General features: G+C 45.4%; 1 protein-coding gene across 2 annotated transcripts in view; it reads left to right on the plus strand.

Moving 5' to 3' along the window:
• Positions 1–2,832: 2,832 nt before the first annotated feature.
• PRMT2 (protein arginine methyltransferase 2) overlaps positions 2,833–17,617 on the plus strand; it is a 486,423-nt gene continuing 471,638 nt past the window's right edge. For both annotated transcript variants that reach the window (XR_011022800.1, XM_068245318.1), the window contains exons 1-3: positions 2,833–4,643; positions 11,339–11,527; positions 11,606–11,767. Coding sequence is in view for 1 of the 2 variants with exons in the window: in XM_068245318.1 (XP_068101419.1) it covers positions 4,011–4,643; positions 11,339–11,527; positions 11,606–11,767 (984 nt within the window). In the remaining variant the exon portion in view is untranslated. The remainder of the gene's footprint in view (positions 4,644–11,338; positions 11,528–11,605; positions 11,768–17,617) is intronic.

Below are 17,617 nucleotides of genomic sequence, written 5' to 3' on the forward strand. Positions count from 1 at the left end.
TGAATGCTTAAATGATCTGACATTTTTTTTTTTTTATTTTGCGTCTTTAATGCAATATTTCATATTGTGATTTCCCTTTCCCTATGTATATCAATGAAGTTAATTTACATGACAATGTATCTACCATATTTTTGACTATAAGAAGCATTTTTTTCTGCCTCAAAAATGGTCGGAAAAGTCAGTGCGTCTTATAGTCAAAAGGCGTGCCAGGCGTCCCACTCCCCCCACAAGCCATTACTTTTAAAGCAGCTGCTCCTCTGTCTCCAACTGACACTCCGAGTCCTTTGTCCTTCCTGCTTGAGTCGTCTGCATGACCATGGCCGTCTGAGTCCTTGTGTGTTACCCCGGCGGCAGCTGTGAGGGCCCTTTTCCACCTGCAATCGCTAGCGTTCACGCTGAACGCTAGCGATTGCTGAATCGCAAAACCGGCGATTCCCCCGACGTTTGCGGACGCAATTTTGCTATGCTATGCACTGCATAGCAAAATCGCGGCAATTATCGCTCCGCTTCGCGTTCCCGACAAAAGCGAATCGCGGTAGTGGAAATGACCTACCGCGATTCCTATGTTAAAAAGCAAACCGTAGCGATTGTAAAATCGCTAGCGGTTTGCGGTTTTGCGATTCAGCCAGCGCAAACGCGCTGGTGGAAAAGGGCCCTGAGTATTCAGACTCCCTTGGTGGTATGTGCTGTGGCGTGCTCTCTGCATGTCAGGGGACGTATTGATGAACAACGTTTGGAGGACATACAGCAACCGTCATTGTGGACAGTGAGCTGGAAGTTACCCACCCTGAGAGATAGTGTTAGCTGAACAGTGGGCCCATCCCTTGGCATACATACCAGTAGTAGCTGTTATGGACAGCGGACCATTCCATGTACTGTTGTTTATTGGTAAAAGCTGCTCCAAGGAACAGTTGTATTTTTTTTCCCTTCTTTCATTTAACATCCCTTTGTAGGGGCCACAGCTTAGTACAGAGGCAACCACCTTATTTTCCCACACGTTTCTTGTTAGGATTAAATTCTCTCCCTGCACAGACATATTTTGGAGTTTCATTCAACACTAGGATAATTTTGCACCATTTCAGTATTTCTCAGAATTAGAAGGAATCTGTCATAAAGGAAACTGTCTGAAAATGTAACAGCACTCCATCTCTTCTGATATTTCCCTCTCCCACAAGACGTCCCTGCACAATGGATGCACCAGGTTTAGTATATTTATTTTTTCCCCAGGATTTTGTCCTCTAAACCTAGGTGTTCCTTATGGTCAGGGGCGTCTTATAGTTTAAAAAAATCTGGTAATCTACTTCAAAATCTAATGTAATTGTCGAGTAACAAATGTGATTTTTCTGCATTTCCTTTGACTTACATAATACACAAATCGCATTTCCATTCTGAAAAAAAGCACACATGTAGGTTTCTACAGAAAAATTTTGCACAATGCAAGGGCAGCGAATGTGTATTCGCAAGAATGTAACTCGCATACAAAGGCCTTTGTTCTCAATGAATTACATTTGGTAAGAAAATGTTGGATACTTACCGACTGAAACATGACCATGTTCACATTCACAGTGTTTTTTTTTGCCTGAAATCACTGTTAGCGGAAAAAAAGTGATATAAGTGCTGTAACATGTTGGTAAAAAAAAAATATAATTATTTACTCTGGCCTCATTGATCCCATGCTGCCTGTAGCCTCCGCAAATTGCCCCAGAAAGTCCTCCGGTCTGGGGCATACTGCGCAGGTGCAGTCGGGCTGTGCACGCTCCCTTGTCTCGCTCCCGTGGCCAGGTGTGTTCTGCACCTGCGCAGTAGCCCGACTGCGTCTGTGCCAACTGGCCCCGACTGGATGACTTACCGGGTCCAGTTGCAGAGGCTGCAGGCAGCTGAGGACGGCGGTGTGCGAGCGATGATGCCATAGGGGGCAGGAGGAAGCCTAAGGTATGTATACATTTTTTTATCCACCTCCCCAGGTACAATTTAAGGCCCAGTGCACACCAAAACCGCTAGCAGATCCACAAAAAGCTAGCGGTTTTTGGAGCTGATTTCAGAGCGATTCTAGGTATGTTTAGAGACGTTTTCTAAACACACCTAGCGGTTTTGGGTGCGTTTTTGTGTAGCAGATTACACATATTGTTACAGTAAAAGCTGTTACTGCACAGCTTCTGTAACAAAAACGCCTGGCAAACTGCTCTGAAGTAGCGTTTTTCAGAGCGGTTTGCGTTTTTCCTATACTTTACATTGAGGACGAAACGCTTCCGAAAACCGCAAACGCGCAGCAGGAGGCGCGTTTGCGGCTTGGCAAAAACCTCAAACCGCCGGTGTGCACCATCCCATTGCAATACATTAGCCAATCGTTTTTCCAGGCGGATGCAGCCGGCGGATCGCTCCAAAAACCGCTCGGTGTGCACTAGGCCTTAGTCTCTGATTAGCTAGTCATCATGAATATGTGATAAAGCAGAATGTGATCACAGAAAATCAGACGTTTGCAAATGTATCAGCTTATCAAACAAATATCATGCTTCTCCATGACTTCTAGACATGATGACCATCATTGTGAATGATGAGGTGTCCTACTTCCATAATTTCTTTTGATTTCAGCTTGTTTTACCTAGTTCTAGGCAGGGGCAGTGCAATGACTAGTTGGCTACTTTCGCAAACCTTAGCGAACAATAAAAATAATAACCTATAACACTGCCCTGCAGATAGGAAAGATACAATATAGTACAGCGCTATTCCTGCATTTTGCCCACTTCAGACTATCAAGCGCAGATCCTACAAGTCCCATAATTCTTATCCAGTCATGTGATCAAGGTCGCTGTTGATACGCAGCGGGGCTTCCGCAGCGGAGAGGGGGCTGCTGAGCTACGTATAGCGGCAGCGCGCAGTGGTGAGGTCGGTGTAGAGAGCGGAGAGTTTAGGAGCGTGGCTGGATGGCAGTTCTATGTACAGGGCTGGGTGGTCTAGCAATACATATATTGGGAGGTTCCGGGAAGTGGGCGGATAGTGGAGAGAGAATATTTCGTGAGAAAAGTATTTATAGAATAGGGGTGAGCAGCGCTTGGTATCGTTAATAAGCTTAGCAGGTGTGTCACCATTAGGGTGAATTGGCAGAAGTAGAGACGTACTTGAATTAGGATAGTATGGCAAACATAGCAGTCACTTGTTGTGTAGTTTATTAAAAACATCAATTGTAAAGCATAGAAGTAACGGGTGGCAGGAAGCTGCCCCAAGCCTATATAGTTTCCCAGAAAAGTGCTTTGGGAGAGGGGGAGCTCAGTGAAGGGCTCTGGTCCCTGAAGATCAGCAGGTGACAGTCCCCGAATCTGTCGCTGGGGGCTTCATTGAGGCAGGACCCAGAACCTAGGGGCAGAAAACAAGTAAAGAGCTACTAAAGGATTAAATACTCTGTTCACTAATTACACACAATCCTCACTTGTGCATCTTTATGTTTTTAAAGTATTGCAAATGTTTTTTGGCATTTTTGAGCTCTGGATCTGACGTTAATGTACTGGAATAGTTTCCTGAAAGGGTGAAGGGTGTGATTAGGGTGGATGAAATAGGGTGTTGTGAATGGTTCGGTGCATTGCTACCTGCTGTGTGAAATATCTGGATGAGCCCTGGGCTTACTGGCACAGAAAGATGAGAATTCTGGGGGAACCCTAAGTACATATCAGTATACTGTTACTAGTTTTTATTTAAAAATTGTTTCATCTGTATTGGGAAAGTTTTTTTTTTTTCCCTCTTGCAGACGTTAATAGGCATTTTATCGTAATCTTACAATACAAAATTATTTCTGTAGCATTTTTTTTTGTAACAAAAGAGGAGCTATATTTTAATTTGTTTCTGAAACTTAAAAGGAAATTATTCTAGAATTGGACTCATTTTAGGCTAACTACATACAAGGCGTTTAGCTGTATAGACCACAGGAGCAGCGTGGGTAGCTATGTGGTAAGTTAGATGAGGTAGAAAGGCAGGAAGGTTACAAAGACAGCACAGTGCTCGACGCAAAGGCAGAGATGGAAATAAGCAAGACAGAAGGTGAGGGCAGTAAAACAGAGATTAAAAATGAGTCTGTGACAGGAGGCATGACTGACAGTAACTTGTATTCAGAGGAGTACATGCGTAAGAAGATGAGTGCTTGTGAAACAAAGTCCGTGATGGAGACAGGAGGGACAGAATGTGGTTCTGAAGACATAGGGTCAGGGTTACTGGGCAGCTCTTCTGTGAGGTTCCCAAATCATTATAAAAGGGAGGAAATGGACGGTGATCCAGTTAGCTGTAATGCACAGTCAGATCCAATTACTTGCTGGGAAGCAGAGGAGTCTAGTGCTGTTTCCGGATGCAGTTTAAGCAATACAGTCCTTCAGCCCACTGCCAGTGGTACAAGTTATGTGCTCAGGGAGACGCCCCAATACTCAAAGAGGAAGATGGACATGGGAGAAATGTGTCACGCCTGGCCGACTGATGGTTATGAAGAACCAGAGGATGATGATCATCAATGTGGATATACTGAACCTTATGAGCAGCTTCCAGACATCGCTTGCCTGGGAATCTCTACAGTGGACAGTGTGGAGGAGAGTCCTTCCAAAGATTCCAGCACTAAGGAATTTATAATGATGTGTGATTACCAGGCCACTGATGACACACAGGTATGGAGGGACAGAGCTTATTCCATGTGCTGCGGTTTTATTTTAGTGTTACAGCAACAATGGTACTTTCTAGCTCATACCATGTAAATTTTAAAATGAGCCTTAACCCTGATTAAAAAGAAAAGAAGTGCCCTCGCCAGTCCTCGACTATCCTCCGGTGCCCTGCCGCGGGTTAGTTTAGTTTTCAGCCGACTGACAGACGCCCCCTGGCCACGCGCATCTTTGTACGCCTTACTATCGTCAAGCTCGTCATGCGCAGTACAAGGTTTCTCTTACTGCGCCTGTGCAGGACGTGCTTGACGACCGTAATGCGTACAAGGATGCGCGTGACCAGGGGCCGACCAAAAATTAGACTAACCTGGGGCGGGGCATCGGAGGATAGTCGAGGACCGGTGAGGGCACAAGATGGCTACAGGGGGCTTGGGGTAGTCCCAGGAAAGGGAAATGTTTTTTTTTTTTTTATCCGGGTTTGGGTTCCCTCTAAAGTGCCCACACTGCCACCCCTAATGTACATGCTACCTTGAGTGCGTTTCTGATTATCTGTTACCCAATAAAATATTGAAGCACCCTTGTTACAGAGCATCTCTGCCTCCAAAACATCAAACAGCTATGAACTAATATACTGCAGATGGCAGGGCCAGATTTCTGGAAAAGGCCACCAAGGCCTGGGCCTTGGACTGCAGCTGGTCTAGGGGCAGCTGGACATGCAAATAAAGAGCAACACATGGAGATAGGGAGCTGCTCCCCAAGAGACTTGTATAGAACTGAAGGAAGCTGCTGTACATGAATGTTAGACATGGAAGAGGGGTTGCTCAAGGAATAGATGGGGGGGGGGGGGGTGCTGCACGTAGAACAGAAGCTGCATGAAAGTTGGCCTAGGGGCAGAAAATGTATAAATCCGACCTTGACAGATGGCCCGCTTAGATTGGCAGCAGGACACAGTACTCTGCAATAATACACAATATCTGATGCACACTAGCTGTCTCCATCTGCACCTTAGTCGTTTTGCTGTTGGTGCACCTCCTACTCTTTTTAACAATCATACAGTTCAATACTCAGGCACCACTCAAATTCATATGTAATAGCAATAAAGTCCCACGAACTCCACATCATGAAGTCCTTTTCTTCCTCTGCAAATGTTTCAAGGTCCCTCTCCTTGCATATTACAGTACACCACCACACCCGATCAGAAGCCACTCACCAGATGCAATGACCCCCAGGGTCTAGTAGCCCATTGGGAATATTCCCAGGTAACCACCGACCTTCACAATCAGATACAGTCCACATCTGTTCCACCTTCACTAACCCGATTCATGGTCAATATGATCTCAAATAAAAAACATAGCGTAATACTGTAGAACTATTTGATAATATAAAGGGGTATTGCACTCACATAAAATGACCTGTAAAACAGCATAGAGTTTTATGTACAGGCTCTCCCCCATTCGGGTGGCCTCGGCTGGCTCCTCCTAATGTGCGGTCCTCACAGTGTATAGTTTGCTGCTGCGTGCGCAGCCTCCACCTCACTGCTTCCCAACATAGCTTGCTTCACTAGTACTTGGACTTGTACATGAAATGCCACATTTGGGGTCTGCCCTACTAGTTTAGTTATGAAATAACTAATCAGGGGCTCTGTGAGGTGGAGGCTACACGTGATAAAAGTCTTTGGAAAACAAAAGATAAACAACCAATAAGAAAATAATCTTTAAAGTGACTCTGAGACGACTAAAAATAAAAGATGCATACCTGGGGCTTCCTCCGCACATATCCCTCCCACGCTCTCTACTTCCGCCTTCTCCTGTTATCAGCCCCGAACGTTTAGTGAGTCAGGGTGCACTGCACAGAACGTTCCTGCCGTGGGAGTGAGATGGGGTGGCCAGGGCTGTGGAGTCGGTACAAAAATCATCCAACTCCGACGCCTCAGTTTATGAAACCTCCGACTCTAGATGCCCAAAATGGCTCCAACTCTGACTCCTTATGGTGTGTACGCACTTGAAAGATTAAAATGAAAGATATCGGACCATTTTTACCCCCTTCCATGTAGTATGAGAGCCATACTCTACACAGTCTATTCTATGGAGCTGAACTCCCCATCAGACAGAAATCTTTGCAAGATGCTGCACACAAAGATGCTGTACACATTCAAAAGATCAGTATCTGCAAAAGATCTGTTCCTGCAAAAGATCCGTTCCTGCAAAATGCATTCATAGTCTATGAGATCTGCAGATCCTCATACACACCTTGTTTAACAGACATTCATCTGCAGATCAGATCCACCAGGATGGATTTTCAGATCTGCAGATGATTGTCAGATATGCAGATGAATGTCTGTTAAACAAGGCGTGTATGAGGATTTGCAGATATCATACACTATGGCCTCGATTCATAAAGCATTCCCGCATGCGGGAATGCTGAAAGCAGATGACTTTAACGACAACTTAGCAAAATGTGTATTCATAAAGGCTTTTTCCGCATGAAAAGCCGACATTCGTGAGCAGAGCGAGAAATCACCGCCTTGTGCAGTGATTATGTTAATAAAAGTATCAAAATGCCCATTCATAAAAATTACCGCAAGCGGGATGCGGCCGGGGATTACCGCTACCTCGGGATGTAGTGATAACCATGCGGAACACGTGCAAGTGAATGGGACAGATCTCCCAAGCAGCAGCACTGAGAGGAGTGCACGGAGGGACTCCGGCAGCTTCCTACGTTTCCGCATGCCTTCCGCCAGCCTAGAGCGGGAGATCTCCGCTCTGTTATTGCAACTGACAAAATTTTATGAATGACCACCCAGAAGTGGGAAATACCGTGCGCGGAGTTTTCCCGCACGGATTTCATTACCCGCACACACTTTCATGAATCGAGGCCTATGAATGCATTTTGCAGGAACAGATCTTTTGCAGATACTGATCTTTTGAATGTGTACAGCATCTTTGTGTGCAGCATTTTGCAAAGATTTTTATCTGATGGGGAGTTCAGCTCAATAGAATAGACTGTGTAGAGTAGGGCTCTCATACTACATGGAAGGTGGTAAAATTGGTCTAATGCTGGGAATACACCATACAATTTTCTGTTAGATTTTTCTTATTAAGGCTCATACACATGAGCCACAGCGGTGGCTCAAGCCATAAAAAAAAAAAAAAAAAAAAAGCAGCGACAGCTCGTCGCCAGGACACAGATTCGACGGAAGCTGTCGCCAAAGGTTCCCCGCTGCCGTCCCCCCTCCGGAAGCTCCATACATTGTGTATGGAGTTGCTGTCACTAGTCCGCATACACACGGCGGACTAGCGACAGTTGCGTCGATGTTGCGGCGACAGCTTTTGCTGGCGATTGGCCGTGCCAATCGCCTGGCGACAGCAGCGACAAGCGACTGTTCGGGGTGCGCGCCTCATAAACACGGGCGACCTGTCGCCGCAACACGCGCGTGCCACGTGGTTGCGGCGACAGTTGTAGCCCGTGGGTATGGGCCATAAGATTTTCTGTTAGAATGCATAATTAGATTATTTTCTTTAGAGACTGGTCATTATCTCTGGTGCATTGTCTTCTGGTTATCTCCTGATGAGTAGAACAATGCCTATTTGCTAGGCAGCTAGATGGTTAGATAATTTCCAACATGTTGAAATTTATCTATCTGGCAGGAAAATCTTACATAGAATCTTACAAAAAATTGTATGGTGTATTCCCAGCATAAGATCTTTCATTAATCTTTCAAGTGTGTACACACCATATGTCTAATAGTTACCAGGCCTGTGGATTTGGCACAAAAATCATCAGACTCCAACCCAACTCCTACACCAGGTACACAAAATGACTCAGACTCCACAGCCCTAAGGGCTGGCGTGTGCAGCACCAACAAACTTGCGGGGCTGATAACGGGAGAAGAAAGCGGAGGAAGACGGTTGTGGGAGCATTTGCTATGAAGGGGGCTGGAAGGAAGCCCTAGGTGTGCATAAATCCTTTTTTTTTTTTTTTTTTTTCCCCTCTTCTCTGGTACACTTTAAGAAATGTACAAAAACCTTTTGGCCAGGTTCACACTGGAACTAAAATTGGTCTGGTTGCGGATCGTAATGGAACGGATCCCAATGGATGCGTATAGATCCAATGTTAACCAATGGATCTGTTCCCATTGGTCCGGGGACTGCAAGTTTGGTGCTGCAACGATTTTTCCGGACAGAGGAGCCCAGCGTAACGGAAACAGAGGCTGAAGCACAGCATAAGAGGCACCTTTGGTGATGGGGGACTTGGGAAGACGGGGAATATGGGGAAACTAAACGGAGCGGAAACTGATCCGTTCGAACAGAAATCGAATCCATTTACCAGAAAGTGCCAGTTTGATCCGTCCCTTAATGATAGTGACAAGATATGTCTTTCAATCTTTCAAATTCATTCCAGTGGATCTGGTCTGCAGGCCATTGTTCGTTAAACAAGGTGTGCGTAAGATTGCCAGATATTCAACTTTTGTGTGCACAGCACAAGTAAATGGACTACGATGTACCCATGCGGATCCTTTGCAAAGATCCATTGTTAAAACCTTCCGGGCAGATTGATTCTTCAGTTTGCGGACTTTTTTTTTTTTGTTTTCTCACGTATTTACCCAGCTTAGGAGCGGGCAGCCAATATAAATCAACAAGCTTGTTCACATCTAATGTACATTTATGTACGTGGGACTGACTGCAGCATTTTCTTGCACACCACACTTTACTACGTCTAATTTAACCCACTGTGGAAAAACACCAGCTTTTTTCCACATAAGAACATGGGTGGTCTTTGTCAGCTTAGAAAAACAAAAGTTTGCTTTCTTAAAGGGACACTGTAGGGGGTCGGGGGAAAATGAGTTGAACTTACCCGGGGCTTCTAATGGTCCCCCTCAGACATCCTGTGCCTGCGCAGCCACTAACTGATGCTCTGGCCCCGCCTCCGGTTCACTTCTGGAATTTCAGACTTTAAAGTCTGAAAACCACTGCGCCTTCATTGCTGTGTCCTCATTACCGCTGATGTCGCCAGGAGTGTACTGTGAAGACCCAGTATGGCCTGTGTCTGCTCAGTACGCTCCTGGTGACATCAGCGGGATTAAGGACATGGCAACGCAGGTGCAGTGGTTTTCAGACTTTAAAGTCTGAAATTCCAGAAGTGAACCGGAGGCGGGGCCGGAACATCGGTGAGTGGTTGCGCAGGCACAGGATGTTTGCGGGGGACCGTTAGAAGCCCCGGGTAAGTTCAACTCATTTTCCCTCGACCCCCTACTACAGTATCCTTTTAAAACAGAAAGAATTTGCAATAATTCAGGTTGGAGTGATCTTGAGATGTCTCCCAGTGCATCACTGCTGAATATATGCAAATTAACCATTGTTACCCTAAAGGTTCGTATACACGTCCGATAAAGATCGTTCGTTACGAACGATTCGTGACGTTTACACGATATTCAAATTAGACTGAAAAGATCGTTCGTAATGAACGATTGTGTACACACGTGAACGATATAAGTATAAAGTACTGAACGACGAACGATAAAAAAATGCGTGCGCAAACGGAAGTGACGTTATGACAGGCAATAAGAACATGCGTTATCGGACGATCTTTGTACACACTGCAACGATTGAACGATTATCTTTCGAAAAAATCCGCCGGGTTGGATCGGTCCGATTGAACGATAACGATCGTTATCGTTCACAAAAACGATCGTTCACACTTTTTGAACGCACGATTATCGTTCCGATTGTCGTTATCGTTCGTTTTTGAACGATCGTTATCGTACGTGTGTACTCAGCTTTAGAAGCTAAACACACCTCCAGAACCACTGGAATGCAATGATGTGTCAGCTTGTTAATTTGTACAGAGCCATAATAATCCAACATGCATACAGACTGTTTCGGATTGTTTGATCCTCATCAGTGCATGGCATGGATTAATTTGGCTCTATGGAGTAGGGCTTGTAACACCGAAAGGTACAGACTAAGCAGCATGCTCATGGTGAACCAGAACTCACTGGAGTGTGTAAGGGGCTACAATGGTCCTAAAAGCCCTCTTACTAAAATGCTAAGAAAAACAAAAGTTTGCTTTCTTAAAACATAAAGAATTTGCGATAATTCAGGTTGGAGTGAGCTTGAGATGTCTCCCATGTAAACCTTCCTGACAGAAAGCAGAGCTTTTTAGGCCTCACACTGACATTCTGCTTTAAGGAGGATTCACTTAGGAGAAACCTGCCTTAAAGAGACACTGAAGCGAAAAAAAAATTACTCGGCATTCTGAATGATTTTTTTACAGAGCAGGCTGTGAACTTTTGACCTGTACTGAACTGTTCTCTGCAGAAGAAAAAGCCTGACAGCTGAGATAATAAATTTCAGATAACAGAGCTCTCTGCAACTTTGAAAGTCTTGGAGCTGAATGGCTTGTTTTGCATAGATAACTAGAGTGTCTTTACTCTTCCTGTACTGGAAACCATATAAAGCCCAATCTACACAATACGATTCTTTATGCGATTCGATTGCGATTCTATTTACGATCCGATTAAATCCAACATGTCCGATTGTGATTCGATTTGCCATTGCCATGTCTCCACTCCTATTGTTTTATTTCTTGGCTGTACTACACATACAAATCATTATATCATCATTGTTTTTTTATCGCTTCAGTGTCTCTTTAATGTGCATTTAATTTCCAGCAACCTTTCTGTGTCTTTCATTTTCTCCCCACAGCTGAGCCTTTTCTATGGAGACAGAGTGGTCCTCCTGTCTTCTGTGACACAGGATTGGTGGTGGGTAGAACACAATGGTAGCCAGGGGTATGTGCCTTCCAGTCATTTGCACAGAATAGACGATGAAGATGATGTGGAAGAAGATGACCCCTGGCAGGATGAGGAATACTATGGGAGCTATAAGACCTTGGTAAGATATGTTTAATTTTTGTTCTGGTAACAACTATGTGCAGTGATCAGACATTTCATGACGCTTTCCTCTGCACAGAGGCTGCATTTGGAGATGCTGTCAGACTCCCCCCGCACACAGACCTATAGAGATGTTATCCTACACAACAGCTCTGCACTGAAAGGGAAACGAATTCTGGATCTTGGCTGCGGAACTGGCATTATAAGCTTCTTCTGTGCACAGCTGGCAGAGCCAGAGGTGGTAAGTACCGCTTACAAGTGGACACCATCTATGACGAAAATTGGAAAAATACAAGTTACGCTACATAGTGAACAATCAAATGCATCTGTTTTTTTCCCTGAAGTTTAGGCTTATAGGAAAACCTCTAAGACACATTTATTTGTACTTTTATCTTGGTAGATATTGTTTTATTTTGGTGTGGCTTTCAATTAAATGTTGGCTTATCTTTGTAGCTTCTATAGTTACATCAGCCAAAATATTCTTTAAATCAGAATTTGCCATGAAATCCTTCTCTTTTTAGTTCATTGGGGGGCGCAATCTTTAAGCAAACCTGAAGAGCAAGGAATCTGGGTTCTGCCATCTTCATTCTCTTTTAAACAATACCAGTTGCCTGGCTGTGGTGCTCAGCTTTAGGCTGTAGTTGCTTTAGTCACACACCTGCAACAAGCATGCAGCTAGTGGAGTCCCTCTAGAGTCAAAACATCTGATCTGCATGCTCATTCTGGGACAGTGACTTGAAGGGAACCTGAGGTGAGAGGTATATGGTGGCTGCCTTATTTATTTCCTTTTAAAGGACAACCGAGGTGACATAATGAGATGTACAGTGCCAAGGACACAAATAACTAGGCTGTATTCCTTGTTTTTCTTTCTTTGCCTGAAAAGTTAAACATCTGTTATGCAAGTGATAGTTTCTGCCCGGGTCAGGACTGGGTCAGACTATAGCATAACCCTCACTGATAAATCATTACAGCCATAAGCCACTTTCCTGTCAGTAAATAGCTTCTGAGAGCAGGAAAGACATAAAAAGAGCCAATAATTCATAGATTTAAGCTCTGACATACTTCAATGAAGCTGTTATTGAGCAGAGACAATTAAACATTAAAAAATTAAAAGCTAGATTTAAAGGACACCTGAAGTGAAAGGTATATGTAGGCTGATATATATATATTTCCTGTTAAGCCATACCAGTTTCCTGGCTATCCTGCTGATACCCTGCCTCTAATACTTTTAGCCATAGACCCTGAACTAGCATGCAGCAGATCAGGCGTTTCTGACATTGTTAGTTCTGACAAAATTATCTGCATGCTTGTTTCTGGTGTGATTCATACACTACTGCAGCCAAATAAGATAGCCAGGCAACCGGTATTGTTTTAAAAGGAAAATAAATATGGCAGCCTCCATATCCCTCTTGTTACAGTTGTCCTTTAAATATAAAATACAATTGTGGGATATCTAAAGTGATTTTAAGGAGACTGAGGATATATACAAATGTTTCTCATCAGTTTATTTTTATCTCGGATGTCCTTATAAACAATACCAGTTGCCTGGCAGTCATCCTGATCCAGTGTCTTTAATACTTTTAGCCATAGACCCTGAACAAGCATGCAGATCAGGCACTCTAACTCATCTGACCTAGGTTTTACTGGATTAGTCATGCTTGTTCCAGGATTTTGACTCAGACCCTACGTATGACAGAAGAGGAGGATCAGCACAGAAGTCAGGCAACTGGCATTGATTATTACAGAATGAAGGGAGCCAGCTCTGCTTTCCTTTCACTTCAGGTTCCCTTTGTGCATAGTGCCAGTAGGACACATGGGCCCATATGCAGTTCAGTTTTTCTTCTCCTGAGTTTTCTCCTAGGAGATAATTTTTCATCTTCTCTTTCTAATTGGAGGCTAATTTCACACCAGGACGTTGCGTTAGAGGGGTCGTTAAGGTCGCATAACGTCCCCCTAACTCAACGCCTGGTGGTGCTGGATCTGGACGTCAGAGTGAGCCGCGTTGTGCAGCTCACTCTGGCGTCAGTGATGCCGTGATGCGCACTCTTGTGCGCATGCGGCATCACGTGGTCCCGCCGGCCAATCGCCGCACAGAGCGACTGCTCCAGGATGTAAACACTGCACGTCACAACGTGCAGTGCATAATAATTAGCCATGTGCCTGGCCGCTCTCCGCTCCTCCCCAACATTACTGAGCATGTGCAAACTGCATGCAGTACGTTGTCTTGTGACGCAGCGTTACAATGTAACGCAACGTCCGCACTGTGAACAGCCTCATTGATTTTTCATTGCTGTGCGGTGGGCTGCGTTACAGGCTGCTCTAACGTGCGCCTGTAACGTCCCACTGTGAAACCAGCCTTAAGCTCTTAACAATTGAAAAAGTATCAAAAAGTAGATGAAAAGGTACGATCAACAACATTTTGAGTATTTTCTTGCTTGATGGTGGTATAAAAAGTATTTTATTACTGAAGTGTGAAAATATTATCTAGGAGAAAACTCAGGAGAAAAAGGTAATTGCATATGGGCCCTGGGCTCTTGGTTTGTGGAGTCCATGCTGAAGTGGCTGCATGGATGCTAAACTAATCTAGAGTGACCAGATTTTTGTGGGTCCAACCTGGGACGGGGAGGGGGGCGTGGGGGGGGGGGGGGGCGGCGAAAAGTGGGGAGGACTGAGGAGCGCGCAGCGCCGAAGACTGGGGGGGGCTGCGCCGCGGCGAAAAATGGGCGTGGCCATGACATTGTATGAGCGGAGCTAACGTAATGATGTAACAGCGAGGCATAAGAAAGCAGTGTTTACGCCATGATGTGGACAAACGAGACTTTGCATCATGGGTGTGCAGAAACTGTGTGATGCTAATAGTATACCGTAACTACAAAGCAGCAAACATAGCCATCTATGACCATTAAATAATAAATGCAGTAACGGTTACCCCGGACACCAGAAAATAAACGTAATAGGCAACATGTCAGCACAAAATAACCGCAATGCGGGCAACATGTCAGTATAAAATAAATGCAATGCGGGCAAACATGTCAGTACAAAGTAAACGCAATGCGGGCAAACATGTCAGTACAAAATAAACGCAATGCGGGCAAACATGTCAGTACAAAATAAACGCAATGCGGGCAACATGTCAGTACAAAAGAAACACAATGCAGGCAAACATTTCACCAGAAAAGAAACGCAATGCGGGCAAACATTTCACCAGAAAAGAAACGCAATGCGGGCAAACATTTCACCAGAAAAGAAACGCACTGCGGGCAAACATTTCACCAGAAAAGAAACGCACTGCGGGCAAACATTTCACCAGAAAAGAAACGCACTGCGGGCAAACATTTCACCAGAAAAGAAACACACTGCGGGCAAACATTTCACCAGAAAAGAAACGCACTGCGGGCAAACATTTCACCAGAAAAGAAACGCACTGCGGGCAAACATTTCACCGGAAAAGAAACAATGCGGGCAAACATTTCACCTGTAAAAGAAACAATGCGGGTAAACATTTCACCTGGAAAAGAAAGCATTGATTTACTCACCTGGCAGAAGTCTCCGGCCTCTGGCGCGCTGCTCCTGGGACCGTCTTACTTCTCCTGCAGTCTCCCGCGCTGACAGGGCTACGGCAAGATGGCACCCGAAGCCCTGTACTGGAGACACAAATAGGTCTCCAGTACAGGGCTTCGGCAGCCATCTTGCCGTAGCCCTGCTCTGCCGGTGTCGGAACAGACACCGGAAGAGGAGGCTGGAGCGGGGCTGCGGGCAATGAACTGGCACGGCGTCTATAGACGCCGCTGCCAGTTCATTGAGGAGAGAGTGGCCAGAGTCCCGAGGCCGGGACGTCCCGCTGCTGAAAGCGGGACGTTTCCCGGGACCTCATTAAGCCTGGGACAGCGGACCCCGAATCCGGGACGCGTCCCGGGCAATCCGGGACGTCTGGTCACTCTAACTAATCTGAAGAACCTAAACAACCTGCAGATGTATCTTAGGCTCCTTTCATACTGTGTCCATTGTGTCACAACGGACAATATTATCGCATCACAACAATGATATTCCTATAGGACAATCACATTGGGTGGCGTACGAGAGTAATCGGGGCAGGAGACTTGGTCGCAGGATACAGCTGGTATATGGCTGATCCTGCTGCTGCACAAGTCCCGGCCGTATTAAATACTATTCCTTCTCCAGGCCGCCATGGATAGTGAACTGTACTGGATGCTTGTTACTGAGAGTTCTATGCATAGAGGCAGAGGTTGCTTGCTTGGCAGTTGGAAAAAGGCATAATTTCCCATAATGCAACAAGGTTCACAGATAGAAAGCTGTCAGGACTATGGTCATGACATCAGACTGTGGGAGGGGTTTCACCACAATATCAGCTCCCCCCCCCCCGATGATCTATTCGAGAAAAGGTAAATATTTCTCATGAAAAAGGGGGTATCAGCTACTGATTGCAATGAAGTTCAATCCTTGGTTAAAGTTCCTCTTTAGGGGGGGGTTTGATCCAAGTGGTGGCAGTGCACAAAGCGGACACTAGAGCTCATATGGAGGATTTGGACAGGCAGATAGCTGAGGCTGTGTTTCTTAGAGATCACACATCCAAGGTGCACCGGGTATGGAGGAAGCCCAAAGAGACCACAAGCAACTGCTTGAGGAACTCACCTTAAGATGCTCTTTAAAGGGATACTGTAGGGGGGTCAGGGGAAAATGAGTTGAACTTACCCGGGGCTTCTAACGGTCCCCCGCAGACATCCTGTGTTGGCGCAGCCACTCACCGATGCTCCGGCCCCGCCTCCGGTTCACTTCTGGAATTTCAGACTTTAAAGTCTGAAAACCACTGCGCCTGCACGCCCGTGTCCTCGCTCCCGCTGATGTCATCAAGAGCGCACGGCGCAGGCCCAGTATGGTCTGTGTCTGCGCAGTACACTCCTGGTGACATCAGCGGGAGCGAGGACACGGGCGTGCAGGCGCAGTGGTTTTCTGACTTTAAAGTCAGAAATTCCAGAAGTGAACTGGAGGCGGAGCCGGAGCATCGGTGAGTGGCTGCGCCAACACAGGATGGCTGCGGGGGACCATTAGAAACCCCGGGTAAGTTCAGCTCATTTTCCCCCAACCCCCCTACAGTATCCCTTTAAAGAGAATCTGTACTCTAAAATTCTTACAAAAAAAAGCATACCATTCTATTCATTATGTTCTCCTGGGACCCTCTTTGCTGTTTCCGCCACTCCCTGCTGCAATCCTGGCTTGTAATTGCCAGTTTTAGGCAGTGTTTACAAACAAAGAACATGGCTGCTAACCAGCATGTGATAGGCTGAGAGGAGCTCAGTTTGTGACTCATACAGAGCCTGGAGGGGGTGTGGAGAGGGTGTGTATAACTTCTACCTATCACAGCAGAGCAGCACATTCCTGCCTGAGCTGACAAAGGAAAGAATATTAGATTATATAACAGAGATAATACAGCCACTGTGCAACTAGGAAAGGCTGCAGTAAGACAGACCACATTAGAACAGGTATAGGAACTTATAGGATAGAAGGAATAAGGCTGAACATTTTGTTACAGAGTCTCTTTAACAAGCAGATGCAGTATAAATAGGGAGAAAAAAGGCTGCTACCCTACTGGCACAAACGGCCAAAGTTTATTCATCTCCCCCAATTATTTCACATATTACAAATAAATCTGGTCACACTCTCACTACTCCACAAAAATTATACAATACATTTGCAGCATACTGTGAACACCTTTACACCAGTAAGACTGAGACCACATAAATAGAAATGCAAAATATATTTAACAGAAATTTATCTGCTGCACTTAGAGGGATCACAGAGGCTGCAGCTAGATGAGCCCCTATAAAGTAATGTGCAGTAGCCAGCATCCCAAATAAAAAGTTACCGGGGTTAGATGGGGTTCCTTTGGAGATATGCAAAAAATACTCAGAAATACTGACTGTCCCCCTTCTGGAGGTATTTAATGATGCTTTTTGAAAGCAGGAGCTTAGAAGCAGGAACTTCCAACCTGCTATGCGTAAGGCCCTGATTGTGGTTCTCCCTAAGCCTGGGAGGGACTAGTTACACTGCGACTCCTATTGACTGATATCAA

The sequence above is a fragment of the Hyperolius riggenbachi genome, chromosome 7 (genome assembly GCF_040937935.1).
Source record: "Hyperolius riggenbachi isolate aHypRig1 chromosome 7, aHypRig1.pri, whole genome shotgun sequence".
Taxonomy (NCBI): Eukaryota; Metazoa; Chordata; class Amphibia; order Anura; family Hyperoliidae; genus Hyperolius; species Hyperolius riggenbachi.